General features: G+C 49.5%; 1 protein-coding gene across 1 annotated transcript in view; it reads right to left on the bottom strand.

Moving 5' to 3' along the window:
• eif2b3 (eukaryotic translation initiation factor 2B, subunit 3 gamma) overlaps window positions 1–22,472 on the bottom strand; it is a 42,538-nt gene that overhangs the window by 6,649 nt on the left and 13,417 nt on the right. Inside the window, exons 6-12 of the mRNA XM_076972095.1 lie at window positions 18,111–18,188; window positions 16,013–16,147; window positions 15,746–15,876; window positions 15,236–15,426; window positions 14,975–15,037; window positions 14,132–14,280; window positions 10,694–10,797 (exon numbers count right to left, since the gene is read on the bottom strand). Of these exons, the coding sequence (XP_076828210.1) occupies window positions 10,694–10,797; window positions 14,132–14,280; window positions 14,975–15,037; window positions 15,236–15,426; window positions 15,746–15,876; window positions 16,013–16,147; window positions 18,111–18,188 (851 nt within the window). The remainder of the gene's footprint in view (window positions 1–10,693; window positions 10,798–14,131; window positions 14,281–14,974; window positions 15,038–15,235; window positions 15,427–15,745; window positions 15,877–16,012; window positions 16,148–18,110; window positions 18,189–22,472) is intronic.

Below are 22,472 nucleotides of genomic sequence, written 5' to 3'. Positions count from 1 at the left end.
AGTGGTAGGGTGTGTTTGAGGGGGTTGTAGTGGTAGGGTGTGTTTGAGGGGGTAGTAGTGGTAGGGTGTGTTTGAGGGGGTCGTAGTGGTAGGGTGTGTTTGAGGGGGTTGTAGTGGTAGGGTGTGTTTGAGGGGGTAGTAGTGGTAGAGTGTGTTTGAGGGGGTTATAGTGGTAGGGTGTGTTTGAGGGGGTTGTAGTGGTAGGGTGTGTTTGAGGGGGTAGTAGTGGTAGGGTGTGTTTGAGGGGGTCGTAGTGGTAGGGTGTGTTTGAGGGGGTCGTAGTGGTAGGGTGTGTTTGAGGGGGTTATAGTGGTAGGGTGTGTTTGAGGGGGTTGTAGTGGTAGGGTGTGTTTGAGGGGGTAGTAGTGGTAGGGTGTGTTTGAGGGGGTCGTAGTGGTAGGGTGTGTTTGAGGGGGTTGTAGTGGTAGGGTGTGTTTGAGGGGGTAGTAGTGGTAGAGTGTGTTTGAGGGGGTTATAGTGGTAGGGTGTGTTTGAGGGGGTTGTAGTGGTAGGGTGTGTTTGAGGGGGTAGTAGTGGTAGGGTGTGTTTGAGGGGGTCGTAGTGGTAGGGTGTGTTTGAGGGGGTTGTAGTGGTAGGGTGTGTTTGAGGGGGTTGTAGTGGTAGGGTGTGTTTGAGGGGGTAGTAGTGGTAGAGTGTGTTTGAGGGGGTTATAGTGGTAGGGTGTGTTTGAGGGGGTCGTAGTGGTAGGGTGTGTTTGAGGGGGTTATAGTGGTAGGGTGTGTTTGAGGGGGTCGTAGTGGTAGGGTGTGTCTGAGGGGGTCGTAGTGGTAGGGTGTGTTTGAGGGGGTCGCAGTGGTAGGGTGTATTTGAGGGGGTCGTAGTGGTAGGGTGTGTTTGAGGGGGTCGTAGTGGTAGGGTGTGTTTGAGGGGGTTGTAGGGGTAGGGTGTGTTTGAGGGGGTTATAGTGGTAGGGTGTGTTTGAGGGGGTTGTAGGGGTAGGGTGTGTTTGAGGGGGTTATAGTGGTAGGGTGTGTTTGAGGGGGTTATAGTGGTAGGGTGTGTTTGAGGGGGTCGTAGTGGTATGGTGTGTTTGAGGGGGTCGTAGTGGTAGGGTGTGTTTGAGGGGGTTGTAGGGGTAGAGTGTGTTTGAGGGGGTTGTAGTGGTAGGGTGTGTTTGAGGGGGTTGTAGTGGTAGGGTGTGTTTGAGGGGGTTGTAGTGGTAGGGTGTGTTTGAGGGGGTTGTAGTGGTAGGGTGTGTTTGAGGGGGTCGTAGTGGTAGGGTGTGTTTGAGGGGGTCGTAGTGGTAGGGTGTGTTTGAGGGGGTTGTAGGGGTAGGGTGTGTTTGAGGGGGTTGTAGTGGTAGGGTGTGTTTGAGGGGGTTGTAGTGGTAGAGTGTGTTTGAGGGGGTTATAGTGGTAGAGTGTGTTTGAGGGGGTTATAGTGGTAGAGTGTGTTTGAGGGGGTTGTAGTGGTAGGGTGTGTTTGAGGGGGTTGTAGTGGTAGGGTGTGTTTGAGGGGGTCGTAGTGGTAGGGTGTGTTTGAGGGGGTCGTAGTGGTAGGGTGTGTTTGAGGGGGTCGTAGTGGTAGGGTGTGTTTGAGGGGGTTGTAGTGGTAGGGTGTGTTTGAGGGGGTTGTAGTGGTAGGGTGTGTTTGAGGGGGTAGTAGTGGTAGAGTGTGTTTGAGGGGGTTATAGTGGTAGAGTGTGTTTGAGGGGGTTATAGTGGTAGAGTGTGTTTGAGGGGGTTGTAGGGGTAGAGTGTGTTTGAGGGGGTTGTAGTGGTAGGGTGTGTTTGAGGGGGTTATAGTGGTAGGGTGTGTTTGAGGGGGTCGTAGTGGTAGGGTGTGTTTGAGGGGGTTATAGTGGTAGGGTGTGTTTGAGGGGGTTGTAGTGGTAGGGTGTGTTTGAGGGGGTAGTAGTGGTAGGGTGTGTTTGAGGGGGTCGTAGTGGTAGGGTGTGTTTGAGGGGGTCGTAGTGGTAGGGTGTGTTTGAGGGGGTTGTAGTGGTAGGGTGTGTTTGAGGGGGTAGTAGTGGTAGGGTGTGTTTGAGGGGGTCGTAGTGGTAGGGTGTGTTTGAGGGGGTTGTAGTGGTAGGGTGTGTTTGAGGGGGTTATAGTGTTAGGGTGTGTTTGAGGGGGTTATAGTGGTAGGGTGTGTTTGAGGGGGTTATAGTGTTAGGGTGTGTTTGAGGGGGTTGTAGTGGTAGGGTGTGTTTGAGGGGGTTGTAGTGGTAGGGTGTGTTTGAGGGGGTTGTAGTGGTAGGGTGTGTTTGAGGGGGTTGTAGTGGTAGGGTGTGTTTGAGGGGGTTATAGTGGTAGGGTGTGTTTGAGGGGGTTATAGTGGTAGAGTGTGTTTGAGGGGGTTGTAGTGGTAGGGTGTGTTTGAGGGGGTTGTAGTGGTAGAGTGTGTTTGAGGGGGTTGTAGTGGTAGAGTGTGTTTGAGGGGGTTATAGTGGTAGAGTGTGTTTGAGGGGGTTATAGTGTGTAGGGGTTTCACCTACTAATCCTTTAAAGTAGATATAATTTGTTTTACCTTAATTATTAATCAGTCTCATTAATTTTAGAATCAGTCTCATATTCTAATTATACCAGAACCACAAGTTTAGTTATCAACTAAAGGTAATGAATGGTTTGGTATCTGAAGGATTTAACAATGAATTCTTTGGAGGTTTTGGCAACAACCACTTTTGAATGACATCAACACAGACAATTTGGTGAAAATAAATGATACATTTATTTAAAACCAACTATTCTAGAACACAAAGAGCATCAACATGGATCAGTATATTTACAGTGAAGACTCAGCATCTAGTGTGTGTGTGTGTGTGTGTGTGTATAAAAAAAAGGGGAGGAGTAAGTGTGCGCGCTTGTGCGCGTGTGAGGAGGCGGAGTTGTAATCTCAGTTCTCCTATGGAGAACAAAGCAACTAAAATGGCGCCGACTTTAAACAGTAGAGCAGCGTGACTATGTTAATGAGCTCAGCTGGTTTATTCCAACGTGGTCAGAACAAAGAGTAATGGCGCTGGCTTACTAACCAAAAATTAATGTAGTGTGTCTGAGAATGGGAACAAGTTGTCAAATATTCAGAAGATAAAACATGGAGATTGCATGCCAGGTGGAGAACTTGTGTGTACAAATCTTAATGAAGATTATGAAAATAAAGTTAAACACATTCAGAATGTATTAACAGAAAGCTTGGTTAACTCTACAGTTCAAATAACTTTGCCCTCTTATAAACTATGCCCAGCGTTAAGAGTCTCACGTGTTGAGGATTTGGGGTAGTGTCGTCCTCCCTGAATTCTCCTGGAATTAGGAGGGAATTTCCACCGCAGGCTCCTCGTTGATTAAACGACGTCGTCCAGGTGTGCTGGGGAATCGTCCAGGAACGCGAGTCTCGTTCACGGTTTAACAACAGGGAGTTGATCGCCTTTGTTTCAGTCCGTGTGGCCGCGTTAGCAAGCTTGATTGAAGTAGTTAGGTGAATCTGTTGTCGCGGTACCGTTGATCGGTTACTGGTTAGATTGCACCGTAACTCGGGCTCGTTAATTAAGTAGTACGACTTTCAGCTGTTTGCTGTTAGTCGTTGCAAAGTTCGCGTGTTCTCAAAGAAAACCGGAGAGAGAGAGAGAAGTGGCGGAGCCTCTCTTTAATAGGTCTAACCTCGGTGTCAGTCAAACCAGAGAGAGAGGGAGATATTACGGAGCCTCTCTTTAATAGGTCTAACCTATGTGTCGGTCAAACCAGAGAGAGAGAGGGAGATATTACGGAGCCTCTCTTTAATAGGTCTAACCTATGTGTCGGTCAAACCAGAGAGAGAGAGGGAGATATTACGGAGCCTCTCTTTAATAGGTCTAACCTATGTGTCGGTCAAACCAGAGAGAGAGAGGGAGATATTACGGAGCCTCTCTTTAATAGGTCTAACCTATGTGTCGGTCAAACCAGAGAGAGAGAGATGAATGGCTGTTCAGGGTATTTAAACACCTGAACTGTAGACACACCCTTACTTCCGTCAAAGCAAGCTTGTTCAATGTGTTGCCAGTGGTACTGCCACCTGCTGGTTTAGCATGGTACCTACATTCCCCCCTTGGTCTTCAGACTGGGGCTGATGTCACAGTCCTGAAGAGCACAAAAGGTTATCCATGCATTCCATGTTCCTTGTAGCATCCACTGGGAGGTGATCAATTCCATGAGTCAAGTTGTCCATCCCGCTCATAGCATGATCCATGAGATGGCTGGGAGATGCTGTAGACACACATCTGGGCAACAAGTTCACTACTGGGCAGTTCTTGAACAGTAACTAAGTTTAACCAAATCAAGAAAAACAATTAAAGAATATTAATGCATGGCTTAGATTTCACTTGTTGGACAAAGCTGGACTTCCATACAGTGTCTCAAAAGTTAACAGCTCTTGCTATACTGGTAGAGGAGAGAATAAGATCTGTGTGAGGGGTAAAATGTAGAATAGAGGTTAGGAGGTAACGCTGGGTACGCCCCCCCTTTGTAAAGAACCTACTGCATTGAAAATGCAGAGATGTGGGCGGAGATGATGCCAGGAACATCTCCCTTTAAAAGATCAGAGATCTGGAAACATAGCTACATGTTTACAGGCTGAAGGTTTACATGTAACTTCGTATAAAGTCAGTTCTACCTCCCTCCTGGCTCAGGCTGGAGGTCCACTAACTGACCCTTATCTATGGCTGTCCCCCCTTCCACTGGTTCTGCCTCTCTTTCCACCTCTTGGCTCTGTCCCTGTGGCGAGAGTAGTGAGAGGGGCCTGCAGAAAGAACAGTGTCTGAATTTACAGGGAAAGCATAGGGAGGATCTTGGAGCTCTTTGGAGTCTCCTTCAGGCAGACTGGGCTGCACAACAGTCTCCCAAACTGTCTGCGTGGTCTTTCTGATCTCACGCATCGACAGGTCACCTTGGCGTGCTAAAAGTGTGACATGGGTTCTCACACAAGGGTGGAGATCATGCAAAAATAGGGATTTGAAGGTTCGGTCTTCTGTGAGACCTGGTCCATTTCTTCCCTGGAAAAATGTTTGTTTCAAGCGATTAAAGTAATCTCTGGGATGCTCTGAACGCTTGTGCTTAATTTTAATGGCCGACATGAATGCTGACGCTTCGTCAAAGAAAGGGGAATACTCCTCAGCGAGGGCTTTGCATAGCTGAGTGTAACTGTCCCTAATGGAAAACGGCTGTGATTCTATGAATGTGCGAACTGATCTAGAGGTGGTTTTCCAAATCAGCTTCACTTTCTCTCGTTCTGTTGCATAAGGCAAGTCCGAGAGGCTACACTCAATTTCTTTGAGGTAGTCTTCAACATGGTAGTTTGACCTTGCTGGGTCGAATGGCTCCATGTCCTTGGCTAGTGAATCTAGTAACTTTAACCGAGGGAAATGTTCAAGGACATGTCTATTAGAATAGGAAGGTGGACCTTCACTATCCAAGTGGTGTAACTCTTGGTCAATAGGATGCCTACTGCCTCCTGTCTCTCTGTGCCTAGGTGGCAGTAATGAGCCTTTATGCATCTCAAGTTGAGAAATATCTGTATTTCTCCTTGAGGAAAAAGCTGTAGCATGTACGTCACTGTGCCAGCCTGTGCGTGGGTCAGTGGAATGATGCTCAGCGTTTAAGTAAGGCCTGTTATCTGCTCTACCTGGTGAGACGTCCCTTGTCTGTACGTTCTGCCAGTGGTGTACATCAGCATGCCTTCTACCGTCCTGCTCTGTGTCTATAGGGGGCAACAGTGAGCCTTTGTGCATCTCAAGTTGGGAAATTTTTGCATTTCCTCTTGAGGAAATAGCTGCAGCATGTACGTCACTGTGGCAGCCTGTGCGTGGGTCAGTGGAATGATGCTCAGCATTCATACAAGGCTTCTTAACTGTGGTACCTAATGAGATGTCCCTGGTCTGGACATCATGCGGAGGATAATGGTCACCAGCATGCTTTCTACCTTCCTGGTCTCTGTCCATAGGGGGCAACAGTGAGCCTTTGCGCATCTCAAGTTGAGAAATATCTGCATTTCTCCTTGAGGAAGAAGCTGGAACATGTACGTCACTGCGCCAGCCTGTGCGTGGGTCAGTGGAATGATGCTCAGCTTTTAAGTAAGGCTTCCTAGCTGCTGTACCTGACGGGATGTCCCTGGTCTGGACATCATGCAGAGAATAAGGAGGGCCAAAAGTAATACTAATCCTGCTATGTCTCTTTTTGTTACTCAAGAGTAAGGGGGCAGAAGCTAGGGACGAGTAAGAGGGCTCTGCTGACTTGTAGCAAGAGGATGCAGACAGGGCATCTGCTCTTGGAGGGTGCTTCTCCACAGAGGCTTCACTTTGAGCTTCAGAAGCTGAACCGTCAGTAGTATCATATGGATACTCTGAGGAAGAACTAGTTACATCTAACCTAAGACTCGTGGGGACTGGAGCCGGGGCCTTAGGATGTACGACAGGTGTATCATCACCTGTGGAGTGCTGACTATATGGGCTTTCTACTGTAACTAATAAAGAAGGTCTAGAGGTGCCAGATCTAGTTATAAGGAAATCTTGCGCTCTTGCACGGGCAAACTCACTCTCCCCTTGGAGGCGGGCAGTTTCTGTTAAGCCCGTGTGACGTTCACTTACGGTGAGCACGTCATTCAGCGCACGAGTGGTCAGTTGGAGGTTGTGGCGAAGGCTCTCAACCTCAGAACTGAGCTTAGCAGTATCCTGTTTGAGGAGTCTATTTTCCTTGCGTAGTGCCTCTACTTCTAAGCGAGCCTGCTGCTGACATAGAAGGAACATTTTAAAAACTACATCTGGAACGGTAGGGGTCTCCTCAAAGGAGTCCTTTAGAGGTTTGTCAACTTCCTTTCTACCTTGTTCAAGCATCTGAAGGAGCTGAACAACCAGAGATGGACAAGTATTCTGCTTTAGAAAAGCCATGGTTAGTCTAAATGTACTTATAGACTAGCTCAAAAAAAAGGGACAAAATCAAGTCAGCTTCAGTACAATCTGGCTTAGTTAATGTGCCGCTATCCTGTGTCTGGCAAGTGTGGGCAGGTAAAAGGGTAATACCTAGATAGGCAAGCCAAATTGAAACTGGGATAAAAAGAATTGTGCAAAAGGTGATTACGGTCTCTGAAACTAAACACTAGCACACTGGACCAAAGACTGCAATAGTGAAGTTATACAAAGACTGTGAAATCTGATAACGGTGCTAAATAATTATCCCAATACTTCTGCAGTATAGGGGAAATCAGTGGGATGCCACACAAGTTAAAGCAACTGAGTTACTATTGAAGTAATCAGAGATTAAATGAGTAAAATAAATATACTGATCTTCAGTTGATTGCTCAATGAATGTGAATAGTAACCAAATGGTAAACAAATTAGAACAAGATATCACCAAACTAAAGTTACCAAGGATTAGCTTTCCTCTATAGGAAGACTTAGGAAGCGCTCTGGCGCCCTCTTCTGGCGAATTTGGAGATGGTCCTATTCTAATGGCTTGAAAGCCTGTGATATGAAGATATGGTCGATATCAAACAAATATGGTTGAGCCAGAAATCTCCCTCACGCAGGGGCACCAATTATGTAGGGGTTTCACCTACTAATCCTTTAAAGTAGATATAATTTGTTTTACCTTAATTATTAATCAGTCTCATTAATTTTAGAATCAGTCTCATATTCTAATTATACCAGAACCACAAGTTTAGTTATCAACTAAAGGTAATGAATGGTTTGGTATCTGAAGGATTTAACAATGAATTCTTTGGAGGTTTTGGCAACAACCACTTTTGAATGACATCAACACAGACAATTTGGTGAAAATAAATGATACATTTATTTAAAACCAACTATTCTAAAACACAAAGAGCATCAACATGGATCAGTATATTTACAGTGAAGACTCAGCATCTAGTGTGTGTGTGTGTGTGTGTGTGTATAAAAAAAAGGGGAGGAGTAAGTGTGCGCGCTTGTGCGCGTGTGAGGAGGCGGAGTTGTAATCTCAGTTCTCCTATGGAGAACAAAGCAACTAAAATGGCGCCGACTTTAAACAGTAGAGCAGCGTGACTATGTTAATGAGCTCAGCTGGTTTATTCCAACGTGGTCAGAACAAAGAGTAATGGCGCTGGCTTACTAACCAAAAATTAATGTAGTGTGTCTGAGAATGGGAACAAGTTGTCAAATATTCAGAAGATAAAACATGGAGATTGCATGCCAGGTGGAGAACTTGTGTGTACAAATCTTAATGAAGATTATGAAAATAAAGTTAAACACATTCAGAATGTATTAACAGAAAGCTTGGTTAACTCTACAGTTCAAATAACTTTGCCCTCTTATAAACTATGCCCAGCGTTAAGAGTCTCACGTGTTGAGGATTTGGGGTAGTGTCGTCCTCCCTGAATTCTCCTGGAATTAGGAGGGAATTTCCACCGCAGGCTCCTCGTTGATTAAACGACGTCGTCCAGGTGTGCTGGGGAATCGTCCAGGAACGCGAGTCTCGTTCACGGTTTAACAACAGGGAGTTGATCGCCTTTGTTTCAGTCCGTGTGGCCGCGTTAGCAAGCTTGATTGAAGTAGTTAGGTGAATCTGTTGTCGCGGTACCGTTGATCGGTTACTGGTTAGATTGCACCGTAACTCGGGCTCGTTAATTAAGTAGTACGACTTTCAGCTGTTTGCTGTTAGTCGTTGCAAAGTTCGCGTGTTCTCAAAGAAAACCGGAGAGAGAGAGAGAAGTGGCGGAGCCTCTCTTTAATAGGTCTAACCTCGGTGTCAGTCAAACCAGAGAGAGAGGGAGATATTACGGAGCCTCTCTTTAATAGGTCTAACCTATGTGTCGGTCAAACCAGAGAGAGAGAGAGAGATATTACGGAGCCTCTCTTTAATAGGTCTAACCTATGTGTCGGTCAAACCAGAGAGAGAGAGGGAGATATTACGGAGCCTCTCTTTAATAGGTCTAACCTATGTGTCGGTCAAACCAGAGAGAGAGAGGGAGATATTACGGAGCCTCTCTTTAATAGGTCTAACCTATGTGTCGGTCAAACCAGAGAGAGAGAGATGAATGGCTGTTCAGGGTATTTAAACACCTGAACTGTAGACACACCCTTACTTCCGTCAAAGCAAGCTTGTTCAATGTGTTGCCAGTGGTACTGCCACCTGCTGGTTTAGCATGGTACCTACAAGTGGTAGAGTGTGTTTGAGGGGGTTATAGTGGTAGGGTGTGTTTGAGGGGGTTATAGTGGTAGAGTGTGTTTGAGGGGGTTGTAGTGGTAGGGTGTGTTTGAGGGGGTCGTAGTGGTAGAGTGTGTTTGAGGGGGTCGTAGTGGTAGAGTGTGTTTGAGGGGGTAATAGTGGTAGGGTGTGTTTGAGGGGGTTGTAGTGGTAGGGTGTGTTTGAGGGGGTAGTAGTGGTAGGGTGTGTTTGACGGGGTCGTAGTGGTAGGGTGTGTTTGAGGGGGTTGTAGTGGTAGGGTGTGTTTGAGGGGGTTATAGTGTTAGGGTGTGTTTGAGGGGGTTATAGTGGTAGGGTGTGTTTGAGGGGGTTATAGTGTTAGGGTGTGTTTGAGGGGGTTATAGTGGTAGGGTGTGTTTGAGGGGGTCGTAGTGGTAGGGTGTGTTTGAGGGGGTCGTAGTGGTAGAGTGTGTTTGAGGGGGTCGTAGTGGTAGGGTGTGTTTGAGGGGGTTATAGTGTTAGGGTGTGTTTGAGGGGGTTATAGTGGTAGGGTGTGTTTGAGGGGGTTATAGTGTTAGGGTGTGTTTGAGGGGGTTATAGTGGTAGGGTGTGTTTGAGGGGGTTATAGTGGTAGGGTGTGTTTGAGGGGGTTGTAGTGGTAGGATGTGTTTGAGGGGGTCGTAGTGGTAGGGTGTGTTTGAGGGGGTCGTAGTGGTAGGGTGTGTTTGAGGGGGTTAATTACCCAGACAGCCTCTGGACAACTTCAGGCTGCCTGAGGCAGCATCATTGATGGAAGGTTAGAGACCAAACACGGACCACCCGGAATACAAGAGCCTCCAGTCTCACACACACACACACACACACACACACACACACACACACACACACACACACACACACACACACACACACACACACACACACACACACACAGCCACAAACACAGCCCCAAACACACACACACTAACCTTAGTGTGAGTGTGAGAGCTAAGACCGAAGAGATTTAGGATATTGAATATTAAAGCACAGTTGTACACAAGCTTGGTTTTAATACACTACTAAAACACACACACACACAAGCTTAGATTTAATACACTATTAAAGCACACACACATAAACACACAAGCTTTTACCAGCTTTCATGTGCTTCATGTTTCATGACATGGCACAGCAAACAGTGAAGTGTGGATGTGTGTGTGTGTGTGTGAGAGAGAGAGTGTATGTGTGTGTGTGTGTGTGTGTGTGTGTGTGTGTGTGTGTGTGTGTGTGTGTGTGTGTGTGAGAGAGAGAGAGAGTGTATGTGTGAGAGAGAGAGTGTATGTGTGTGTGTGTGTGTGTGTGTGTGAGAGAGAGAGAGTGTATGTGTGTGTGTGTGTGTGTGTGTGTGTGTGTGAGAGAGAGTGTATGTGTGTGTGTGAGAGAGAGAGTGTATGTGTGTGTGTGTGTGTGTGAGTGTGTGTGTGTGTGAGAGAGAGAGAGTGTATGTGTGTGTGTGTGTGTGTGTGTGTGTGTGTGTGTGTGTGTGTGTGTGTGTGTGTGTGTGTGTGTGTGTGTGTGTGTGTGTGTGTGTGTGTGTGTGAACTCACCCTCTGGTTCTATACGCTGGCAACTTCCCACCAGACAGTATTTGAGGTCGGCTCCACGTGCGATCACAGCACCGTTACAGATCACGCTGCCCTGGATATTACACCTGCACAGAGACAACACAGAGACAGCAGCACAGCTTTAACCTGTGTGCACGCACACGCACACACACACACATAACAGCACAACACTGAAGATGTGTGAATATGACTTCAAGCTCGGTGTTAGTTGGGAAGGGCTTTAACCTGTGCAGGCTCCAACACGCACGCACACACGCACGCACGCAGATGCATGCACATGCACTCGCGTGCACGCACACACACACACACACACACACACACACACACACACACACACACACACAGCTCTGAGCAGTTTCTTGTTTACACCACACAAAGAATAATATTTTCCTGGGCTCACCCTGGTACTGTGGAGCCCTGTTTGCAGCATGTTTACCCGCGTCAGCACAGCCCAGCCTGGTTCTGCTCTACCAAACACACTCCTGCACACACACGCTCACTCACTCACACACTCCTGCACACACACACGCTCACTCACACACTCCTGCACACACACACACACTCACTCACACACTCCTGCACACACACGCTCACTCACACACTCCTGCACACACACGCTCACACACACACTCCTGCACACACAAGCTCACTCACACACTCCTGCACACACACGCTCACTCACACACTCCTGCACACACAAGCTCACTCACACACTCCTGCACACACACGCTCACTCACACACTCCTGCACACACACACGCTCACTCCAGACTCCTGCACACACACGCTCACTCACACTCCTGCACACACACACACTCACTCCACACTCCTGCACACACACGCTCACTCACACACTCCTGCACACACACGCTCACTCACACTCCTGCACACACACGCTCACTCACACACTCCTGCACACACACACGCTCACTCCAGACTCCTGCACACACACGCTCACTCACACACTCCTGCGCACACACACGCTCACTCACACACTCCTGCACACACACGCTCACTCACACACTTCTGCACACACACACGCTTACTGACACGCTCACTGACACACACGCTCCACCCCCCACAGGGGCTGTTGAGGCGGGGGCTTCCCCCGTGTGTGTGAATGAGCCGATAGATCCCCGTGCTGCCCTGCTACAGTTAGAGTCACGGCCTGTTACTACAGGGGTTACTCACAGGAAGAAGGGTAGCGTGGTTACTAAGCAACAGAGGTGTAGGGCAACACGATATGCAAAGAAACGCTCGTGGTTGCAACGTCCTTATGTAATCTTGCATGTTTGAATGCCGAGATTCATCAAAACACCCACCGTAAACTTATCTGCATCATCTCACACTGATCAGAGTCACCAAAGAGAGAGAGAACACTTATATATACATAAGACTATATATAAATAAATACACACACACACAGATATCCCTGCACACGCACACACACACACACACACACACACACACACACACACACACACACACACACACACAGGAATATCTAAATATTAAACTCAAAGTGTAAACGGGCAGATACCATAAAACCTGGACGCTACGGGAGGAGAGATTGTGCAGGTACTGCCATGGAAACCAACGAAATCAAACCGAAGAGCTTCAAAACAAACTGGAATATGAGCAGTTCAGTGTTGTGTGTGACGCTCGTAAAGGTGTCTGGTCTGTAACACAGGAAGATGTGCAGGATGTGATGCCCTCCCGTACAGACAGGATGTGATGCCCTCCCGTACAGACAGGACGTGCTCCTGCAGGGGTCACAGGGGGTCACGGGGTGGTCATAACCTCCTTACCTGTGCAGATTGTAATTCTTCCTTTTTCTTACACATCAGTTTACTTTTGTGCTGCACGAAAAACTGTACAATCACGGTCATACCAGTAGAACATGAATGAGAGTGAGAGAAAGAGAGAGATGCAGAAAGAAATAGTATGAGAGAGAGAGGGAGAGAGAGAGAGAGAGAGAGAGGATGGATGGTGGAGGGGGTGGACCCTGATGGGAGATTACAAGGAGAGGAGATCTAAACAGAGAGACCACCAAAGAAGTTCTTCAGAACACCACTAATTACTGACACTGTGTTCCTCCTCGCAGTGACCCCCCCCCTTTCATTTTGCCCCCAAAGCCGGCCCCTGCCTGGCCAGCCCCGCCCCCGCCCGGCCAGCCCCCCGCCCCCGCCCCCGCCCGGACAGCCCCCGCCCAAAGCCACGGTGCTCTGTAAACAAGCACTCCTACATGCAAACAAAAGAGCCCCACAGTGTAGCCGTGGGCGATAGCCCCAGCGTAACCGTGGGCGACAGCCCCAGCGTAACCGCGGGTGACAGCCCCAGCGTAAGTGCCTTCTGTAACATCACTAATCCCCATCAAACATTTTTTTCCCTATCACTCCATAAAAATGGCCGTCTCTTTCTTCCGTCTCCTTTGTGATCCTCCCTTCCGTGCGAGTCCAGGCGGGCGGAGGCCGTGTTTGCTCTGAGCTTGCCAGCTCAAGGGGGTGAAACAGTGCCAACACCCCCCCCCCCCACCCCCCCCCCCCCCCCCCCCCCCCCCCAAGTCATGCTCATCCATCAGCTCTGGCTCCACTACTCTCCTGCCCCCCCCACGCCTGTGGGCATTTGGGCTTCGCCTGGGAACACCGCTCACCCTGACCACTTTAACCATTTCTCCCCAACACAAACAGCGCGACACTTGTGCTGTGTGGGGCGTGTGGGGTCAGTCGCATCTCCCCGTGATCGTGACATCTCCATCACTCCTGTGTCTGGGGCAACGGCGGTACGTTCAGGGTCAGTGAGCACCTTTAGCTGCACAACACAGGTGCCCCCAGCACACACTGACCTACACACACACACACACACAACATCTCCACATAGGGCTGAACAATATTGGCACAATTTATATCACAACATATTTATTAATTTCGGACTATACGAAATAATTCCGATATCGATATGAATATAAAAGCCACAGAAAACTGCCAAGAATGCCCACAACAGATCTCTGTACGTACAAATGTCTGAATAGTGAATGTCAAGTATATTAAACATCCTCTTATAAAACTATATTTACTTTAGAAATAAAAATAGTACAAATAAATTAGTCAACTTTTTATTTGTATTCAGGCTTCATATGTGAACATGAAGCACGACATCACCGTCAAATAAACAAACTCGTCGCCTTTGTCAGTATTAATATCTTTAATAGCCGAACCACTTCCACACAACAGGTCTTTACCCCTTTATCAACTATCTCGTCTGCCTTATTATCGCTCGGCAAAGCGTAAATGGCGTTTATCGAAATATCGAAAAGGTGTTTAAAAATCATATCACCGTTATTGAATGTCTGAAGCCTGAAGGACTGAGGTGAGCACAGCGGGACAGTTCTGCTGAAGGTGTAGTGAAGGAGAAATCATACCCTTCTTCGATGGTGACTCCATTCATTACGATGGAGTTGGTGATCTTCACTTTCTCCTTGACTGTGGTGGAGGCGCCGATGGTGGATCGCTTGATCGACGTCTTGTCTGCGATGTGGGTGAGTGGCCCGATGATGCTGTCACCTCCCACCTTAGGACACACAAACGCATCAACGTTACCAACGAGACACACAAATGCCCCAACGTTACCAACGAGACACACACAAACGCCCCAACATTACCAGCGAGACACACACAAACGTCTCAACGAGACACAAATGCCCCGTTACCAATGAGACATGCACAAACGGCCCAACAAGACACGCACAAACGCCCCAACGAGACACATAAATGCCCCAACGAGACACACAAACACCCCAACGTTACCAACGACACACACACACACACACAAACACCCCAACGTTACCAACGAGACACACACACGCACCAACATTACCAACAAGACACACACACGCCCCAACGTTACCAATGAGACACACAAACGCCCCAACGTTACCAACGAGACACACAAATGCCCCAACGTTACCAACGAGACACACACAAACGCGTCAACGTCACCAATGAGACACACACAAACACGTCAATGTTACCAACGAGACACACAAACGCGTCAACGTCACCAACGAGACACACACAAACACGTCAACGTTACCAACGAGACACACACAAACGCGTCAACGTAACCAACGAGACACACACAAACGCGTCAACGTAACCAACGAGACACACACAAACGCGTCAACGTAACCAACGAGACACACACAAACGTCTCAACGACACACAAACGCGTCAACGTTACCAACAGAAACTCTTGAGCTACTCACCAGACTGCGTTCCGAGACTACAGCAGAAGGGTGAACAGAGGGCTCTTCAAACAGCTTAGGAGCCTGACACACACACACACACACACACACACACACACACACACACACACACACACACACACACGTATATAAATAAATAAATTAAATAAATAAACCCATATGTAAAAACACATACATCCAGTATATAGATGCCTCTGTAGGGGGCGGGATTGAGCCCTGCTCTCTGATTGGAGCTCGGGGTGTGTCTGTTCTGACACTCACCACACGATTGGCCTCGACGTACGCTGCAAGCGTGTTGACACGGTAACACATGCCGTCCTCCATGATGTGCACATAACACCGCAACTTCCCGCCGTGGTAGGCCTCGCTCATGTCGCCATGGTGATCATTCCAGCAGGAACGCTCCTCAGCGAGCTGAAGGAGGCCATCGTCTTTGGACGAGCTCAGGAGCTCTGTGTGTGTGTGTGTGTGTATGTGTGTGTGTGTGTGTGTATGTGAGAGAGTGTACATGTGTATGTGTGAGTGAGTGTGTGTGTGTGAGGGAGAGAGAGTGTATATGTATTTGTGAGTGTGTATGTGTATGTATGTGTGTGTGTGCGCGCATGCCAGATGAATTATTATCAGTTGGTAATCTGCATGGTTACATTTGTTACATTAAGAAAGGGAGTAAACAGTTCAGACAGGTGCTGCCCTAACAACTGTGAGGTGTTTCTGTGAGATGTTTCTCAGCTCCTGCAGGACACGTGGAGGTGAGCAGACGCAGAAGCTCACCAAGACCAGCGTTCACTTCGCCTCTCTTCTGACTTTGATCCATGTGCTCACTTTTGCCAGAGTTTGTGGCTTTGGAGAACTGTTTCCTCACCAGATACGGCACCAGCTCGCCCCGTAGAGATGAGATGGACCTGCCCACACCAAGACCCCCCCGTCAGTATTTAGGAACCCACATTGGACCGGCCGCTCGGCCAGTAAACGTGTTTAATAGCTGCAGAGTGGAGCCCATGTGTCCTGTGACGTGCACTGTGTGTGTGAGCTCATCACACTGGTTCCCAGTCTGACTCATCACACTGGTTCCCAGTCTGACTCCCAGTCTGTTTTGAGGGGCTTTGGGCATTCTGATGGAGTTCAGAATAAAGACCCGATGGGGACTGGGGCAGATACAGAGACTCCTGCAGGCTGAAAGGGAGCAGGACTTGAAAAACACGCTGTAAGGACGGTTTAAAGCACAGCCCCATGAACACCTCCCCTCCGTCCTCCACTCCTCCACTCCACTCCTCCACTCCCTCCTCCTCTCCCTCCTCCTCTCCCTCCTCCCTCCCCTCAACCCTTCACTCTCACACACACTATAGTCCCTTTCGGATGAGATTAGCATTTCCATCTGAATGCGAAGAAAGAAACAACAGTTACTGTGTCCGTTCAGTAACTCGGCCAGTGTGCAGTAGAAGAGGAGAGGAGAGGAGAGGAGGAGAGGAGGGGAGAGAGGAGGGGAGAGGAGAGAGGAGGGGAGAGGAGGGGAGAAGAGAGAGGAGAGGAGAGGAGGAGGGGAGAGATGAGGGGAGGGGAGAGGAGAGAGGAGGGGGAGAGGAGGAGGGGAGAGGAGAGAAGAGGAGGAGAGGAGAGGAGGAGAGGAGAGAGGAGGGGAGAGGAGGGGAGAGGAGGAGGGGAGAGGAGAGAAGAGGAGGAGAGGAGAGGAGAGATGAGGGGAGGGGAGAGGAGAGGAGACAGGAGGTGAGAGGAGAGAGGAGGGGAGAGGAGGGGAGAGGAGGAGGGGAGAAGAGAGAGAGGAGAGGAGAGGAGGGGAGAGATGAGGGGAGGGGAGAGAGGAGGGGAGAGGGAGGGGAGAAGAGAGAGGAGAGGAGAGGAGGAGGGGAGAGATGAGGGGAGGGGAGAGGAGAGGAGAGAGGAGGGGAGAGGAGGAGGGGAGAGGAGAGAAGAGGAGGAGAGGAGAGAGGAGGGGAGAGGAGGGGAGAGGAGGAGGGGAGAGGAGAGAAGAGGAGGAGAGGAGAGGAGGAGAGGAGAGATGAGGGGAGGGGAGAGGAGAGGAGAGAGGAGGGGAGAGGAGGAGGGGAGAGGAGAGGAGAGGAGGAGAGGAGAGGAGAGAGAGGAGAGGAGGAGAGGAGAGATGAGGGGAGGGGAGAGGAGAGGAGAGAGGAGGGGAGAGGAGGAGGGGAGAGGAGAGGAGAGGAGGAGAGGAGAGAGGAGGGGAGGGGAGTGCAGGGGTCTACACCAGACAGACAGAGACAGGGAAGGAGCTGCTACAAACGTCACCCCCAGCTGTGGAGCAGGAGAAGTCAGGATGGAGAAACAAGGCAGATCATCAGAAATGATCTTTATATCAGGAGCTGCATGAATGAAACAGAAACATTAAAGATATGAGCAAAACAGTTCTGGAAGGAGAAAGAACAGAGAGAGAGAGAGAGGGGGAAGAAGGGAGGGAGAGAGATGAAAACAGAGAGTGGGAGACGAGAGACAAAAGCTGGGAGGTGAAAGTGACACTGAGTGGCTCCACAGCTACAACCCATGAATGGAGGACCTGGGTGAGTCCTGGAGGGCCCATTCTAAGGACCCAACACTCCCTCACCCACACACTCCCTCACCCACACACTCCCTCACCCACACACGCCCTCACCCAACACACTCCCTCACCCAACACACTCCCTCACCCAACACACTCCCTCACTCCCACACACACACTCCCTCACTCCCACACACTCCCTCACTCCCACACACTCCCTCACCCAACACACTCCCTCACCCAACACACTCCCTCACTCCCACACACACACTCCCTCACTCCCACACACTCCCTCACTCCCACACACTCCCTCACTCCCACACACTCCCTCACTCCCACACACACTCCCTCACTCCCACACACACTCCCTTACCCACACAATCCCTCACCCACACACTCCCTCACTCCCTCATACACTGGAGTACAGACAGACAGACAGAGAGAGAGAGAGAGAGAGAGAGAGAGAGAGAGAGACAGAGAGAGAGAGAGAGAGAGAGAGAGAGAGGAGAGAGAGAGAGAGAGAGGAGAGAGAGAGAGAGAGAGAGAGAGAGAGAGGTGGAGTACAGAGTGAGGGGTGAGATTAGTCAGTAAGGGGGGGAATTCCCAAACTTACTTGTTGGCCACTAGAAAGTCACCACACATTTCTTCAGGCAGTACAGGTGAGCATCCAGGAGGTCTGTCTGTATGTGCATCCTGGGATGTCTGAGAGAGAGAGAGAGAGAGAGAGAGAGAGAGAGAGAGAGAGAGAGAGAGAGAGAGATAGGGTGAATTTCCTCTCTGCACATAAAGAAAAGCTTTGAAATTCTATTTGCACATATTCCAGGCAACAACACTTGTGCCTCCAGACAGCATGTACTGCTCACACCCACAAACACAGCCCAGAAACAATACGAAACCATCGCAAAACCTCAAAATGAGAAGGAAAATAAATAAATACATAAATAACTGGATAATAACAATTACACATGGCCCCTCCTCTTCCTGTTGCTTCCACTCTTAATTGGCCTCTGAGGCCATGTATAAAGATGTAAAATCCTCCAGACTCAAGCCAGAGAATGAATAAATGGACACACGCACGCACACACACACACACACACACACACACACACACACACACACACACACACACACACACACACACACAGACACAGACCACACACACACACACACACACACACACACACACACACACACAGACACACACACACACACGGCCCAGAGCTCCCGCCCACATCCTTTCCTGCACGGACAGCTCTGTGTGGGCTGTTGTGAGGCCGATCACTGTTAGGACAGAAGCCCCAGAGCCCCACGAATCAGGTGTTTGCAGGACTGACACGGTGAGGGCTGGTTCACAGGAGACGACGCGAGTCCGAGAGAGACTGAGAGGGGGTTCGGGGGAGGAGTGCTCTGAAACACTACCTGGAGCAACAGGTGTCATGGGTGGAGAGAAGAGAAAGTTACACAACCAAGGCATTACTGTTGCCATGGAGACCCTCCATGGGGGGGGGGGGGGGGGGGTCACTGGGTCGGTATGAAGGGTTCAAACATCTGGGCGTCTGAGGTCTGGGAATGTCTGTGGAATGTCTCAGAACGTCAACCGCGTTTGAGCAGAAAAGGAGGGGATGCTAACACGTTTTGTCCATCACGTCTTCTCCATCACCATCACATCTTCTCCATCATGCTTCATCTCCGATCCCATCACGCATCTGCACCAGCAGTGGCTCTGACACGCGTGACGCATGCAGTGAAGAGCTGGTTGTGCATGTGCACATGGACGTGGGTGAGAAATGGGAAATGAGGGGCTGAAGGAGTGTGTGTGGGAAAGAGAGAGACAGAGAGAAAGAGAGGGAGGAGAGAGAGAGAGCTGCCTCTCAGCTATCACCAATGTACGGTGGAAAACAAAGTTAGGGTGTAGCTGAGGGACTCCGTGAGACGTTCTGAAACTGTAATGTCAGTTCAGAGGTCAACGCACAGCACATGTGCAGTCTGTTCTCAGACTGCAGTCGGGAGCGGGTCTACAGACGACCACGAGGGAGCCCGTCGGGCTACAGGCCACCTCCGCACAAAGACCTGCACCTGCGGGAAACGCACGCCAGCATCGCACAGCTGCTTAATACGACCGACTGAGTCAGTCTGGCCGCTCCGCCCCAGAGAACGGCCGCTCAAACAAGACGGAGTCTGACGCACTCTGAGATCATGTCGGCCGGTGCGGGTGGCGGTTTTCTGGTTAGTGGAAAGACGCGCGGGAGAGGCGGGCAGGTTCGGACCTGCTCCTGAACCGGTGCTCCTGAACCTCGCCCCTCAGCCCGTCTGGGAACAGCGGCCGTCGGAACGGGCGGCTCCCGCAGACAGAGCGGACGAGTGTTTACGTCCCACGGATGTCTCTTGACACTCAAACGTGGAGATGTACAGGAGGAGGAAATGCGAGACCAGGGCTTAGAGGAACATGTCCACCACACTCTGTGCCTAAAAGCACTTAAGTCCTTGAGTGTGAGCCTACGCATGTAGAATGACCAAAACACACTGATTTGGAGTGTATGTGTATTCAAATCATGGTCACATTGCTGGGTGAATGTGTGTGTATTCTTGTCTTTGTCCGTATGAGCTCAATCCCACCTGTTCCGCGTCCTCTCTTATTGGGCAGGATTTACAGTGGCTAACTCGCCCTGAAGCATTTACGAGGTCTGAACATAGCAGCTACATAGTGGCGTGGATGTGAGTCCAGCAGAAGTGGGCGTGGACGGCCTGTGTGCGCCCCGGGGGGACCAGGCGTACATTTATTACGACGTACACGATGCTCCCTCGATGTGTACGCGTGTGTAGCTAACATGGAAGGAGAATGAGGAGAGGTCTGGCCACGGTGGCTTCTCAACACAGTAGGACGTCTGGAGTCAGATATTCACATGTTCATCAGATCAGGAGGAGAGAGAAAGAGCAGAGAGAGAGAGAGAGAGAGGGGGGGGGGGTTCACTTTCCTTGAGAAAGTACAAACACACAGGCCCTCATCCAAAACCACAGACTTGCCTAAAGAAAAGAGAACACAAACAAAGAAAAGAAAGAGAAGGAGAGAAAGAGACGGAGGGAGAGAAAGAGAGTAGCAGCGGTTGGAAGAGGGCCGGTATGGCCTAGCTAACAGTCAGTGCGTATGAGGGGCGGAGGCGGTGTTTATTAGCCATCCCACAGAAACGCAGGGTCACGGCCCTCTGAGGCCAGCGTGGTGTTCTGAGAGAACAGAACCACCACTACCTCCCACCACCAACACACCACGCACGCACACACACCACGCACGCACACACACCACGCACGCACACACACCACGCACGCACACACACCAAGACTGCCTGGGGCTAAGACTTTAGTCAAGGCCTGATGTGGCCTTTCAGCTCGGATATGGAGACTGTTGGTGGAACATGAATGCATAATGTGAAGTAAAACTCCTCTGGGTCCAGACATCCAACTCCATCCCGGTCACAAAGACCGCTACTGCAGAACTGGACCCACACACACAGTTAGGAGGATGAAGGTGTCACTGCCTCACATTCATACTCCGCCTGGTAAGAAAGACCCCTTTAGAGTAGAATTCTCTTTGCCTGGTTCCAACTTGTTACTCAATATAGTATTGGTTGGTGTTTGCTGTTTGAATAGTAAACAGAATTCATTGAATAGTTAAGTAGTTTGAATAGTTAATAAATTTGTTAACTATTCAGTCTGCATAGATGTGTCCAGAGCAGTTTCACAGTTTCTTTATGTTGAGAATGGTGTACAGGGCTTACTCTGCTATATACTCTGGATCCAGTTTGGCATTTTAGATTTCCTCTGTAAGAAAGGCCCTTTCTTGCAGACCTCTGAGTACTTGGTTGTGACTTGAGTGTTTGATGATGTGCCTGACTATTCTGCTCCCCTTCTGTGGTGTTCTAGCAGAGATCTTCTCTGCTGCTAAGGTGTGACTCTGCGACGAGATGCGGACAGTCTTCTGCAAAGTTCTGTCTTCCTCTTCATCTCCACCCTACTCTTCCTCCTTCACCAGCGCGTCTCCGCCCTGATGAGTCTGCCACCTTCTTCAAACTACTTTAACCAAATTAACTAAACCTTTCAATCCTTTCCTCCTAACTCTCTACTTCTAAACTACATTACCCAACACCCCTTTGTCCCCCTCTTCATTACTTCCATAATGGATGACACTTTATAATCTGGTCATGTACCAAGGGATTTTCAAAACAGCAAAGGTCACACACTCAAACTACAGGAGTCTAACAAATCAGGGTTTAAAGCACTGTATTCCACGGAAATGCCACTTGTAGTTACTGAGAAGCTGCATGCTGCAAGATTAGCCAAGATCTCATGGGTCCTGACTCTTCCTGATCCATCAGCAACCGCTGACAGAGTCAACCACAAAATACTCCCGCCCATCCTTACAAGCCTTGGGATTAGTGCGGCAGCATGGTGATGGTCTACTTCATGCCTGGAGGGACGGTCATATCAGGTGACATGGAGAGGATCCACTTTTATTCCATAAAGACTCTCCACCGGTGTCCCACAAGGCCCAGTGCTGGGTCCTCTTCTGTTCTCCCTCCATTCTTGCCTTGTCATTTCACATGGTTTCTCATTCCGTTTCTGTGCTGATGGTGCTCCACTGAACTTCTCCTGTCCACACTCCCACACTCAGGATTCTGCCCGTGTCTCAGCAGGCCTAGCAGACACGTCATGGATGGCAGCTCATCACTTGCAAGTTAAATCCCATCAAGACTGGGCTGCTCTAGAGAGAACTTGTGGATCACTCCTACTGACGAGTTCCACAACCACTGCATTCCCTCCGTGTATTGATACCTTGACTCAGTCGTGCAAGTTCCTGCTCTACAACATCATGGAAATCCAGCCATCCATTTCCACAGACCAATTTGTTGTCATCTCAAGAACTCATTCCTGGAAGTTCTTCCCTTCCGCACCAGCAGACCCCTGCAACTCACCCCAACCGCAGCGGCAATT

Source organism: Brachyhypopomus gauderio, chromosome 14 (genome assembly GCF_052324685.1).
Source record: "Brachyhypopomus gauderio isolate BG-103 chromosome 14, BGAUD_0.2, whole genome shotgun sequence".
Classification (NCBI taxonomy): Eukaryota; Metazoa; Chordata; class Actinopteri; order Gymnotiformes; family Hypopomidae; genus Brachyhypopomus; species Brachyhypopomus gauderio.
The sequence above is the reverse complement of the archived record's forward strand: the minus strand, read 5'-3'. Positions and strand labels throughout refer to the sequence as shown.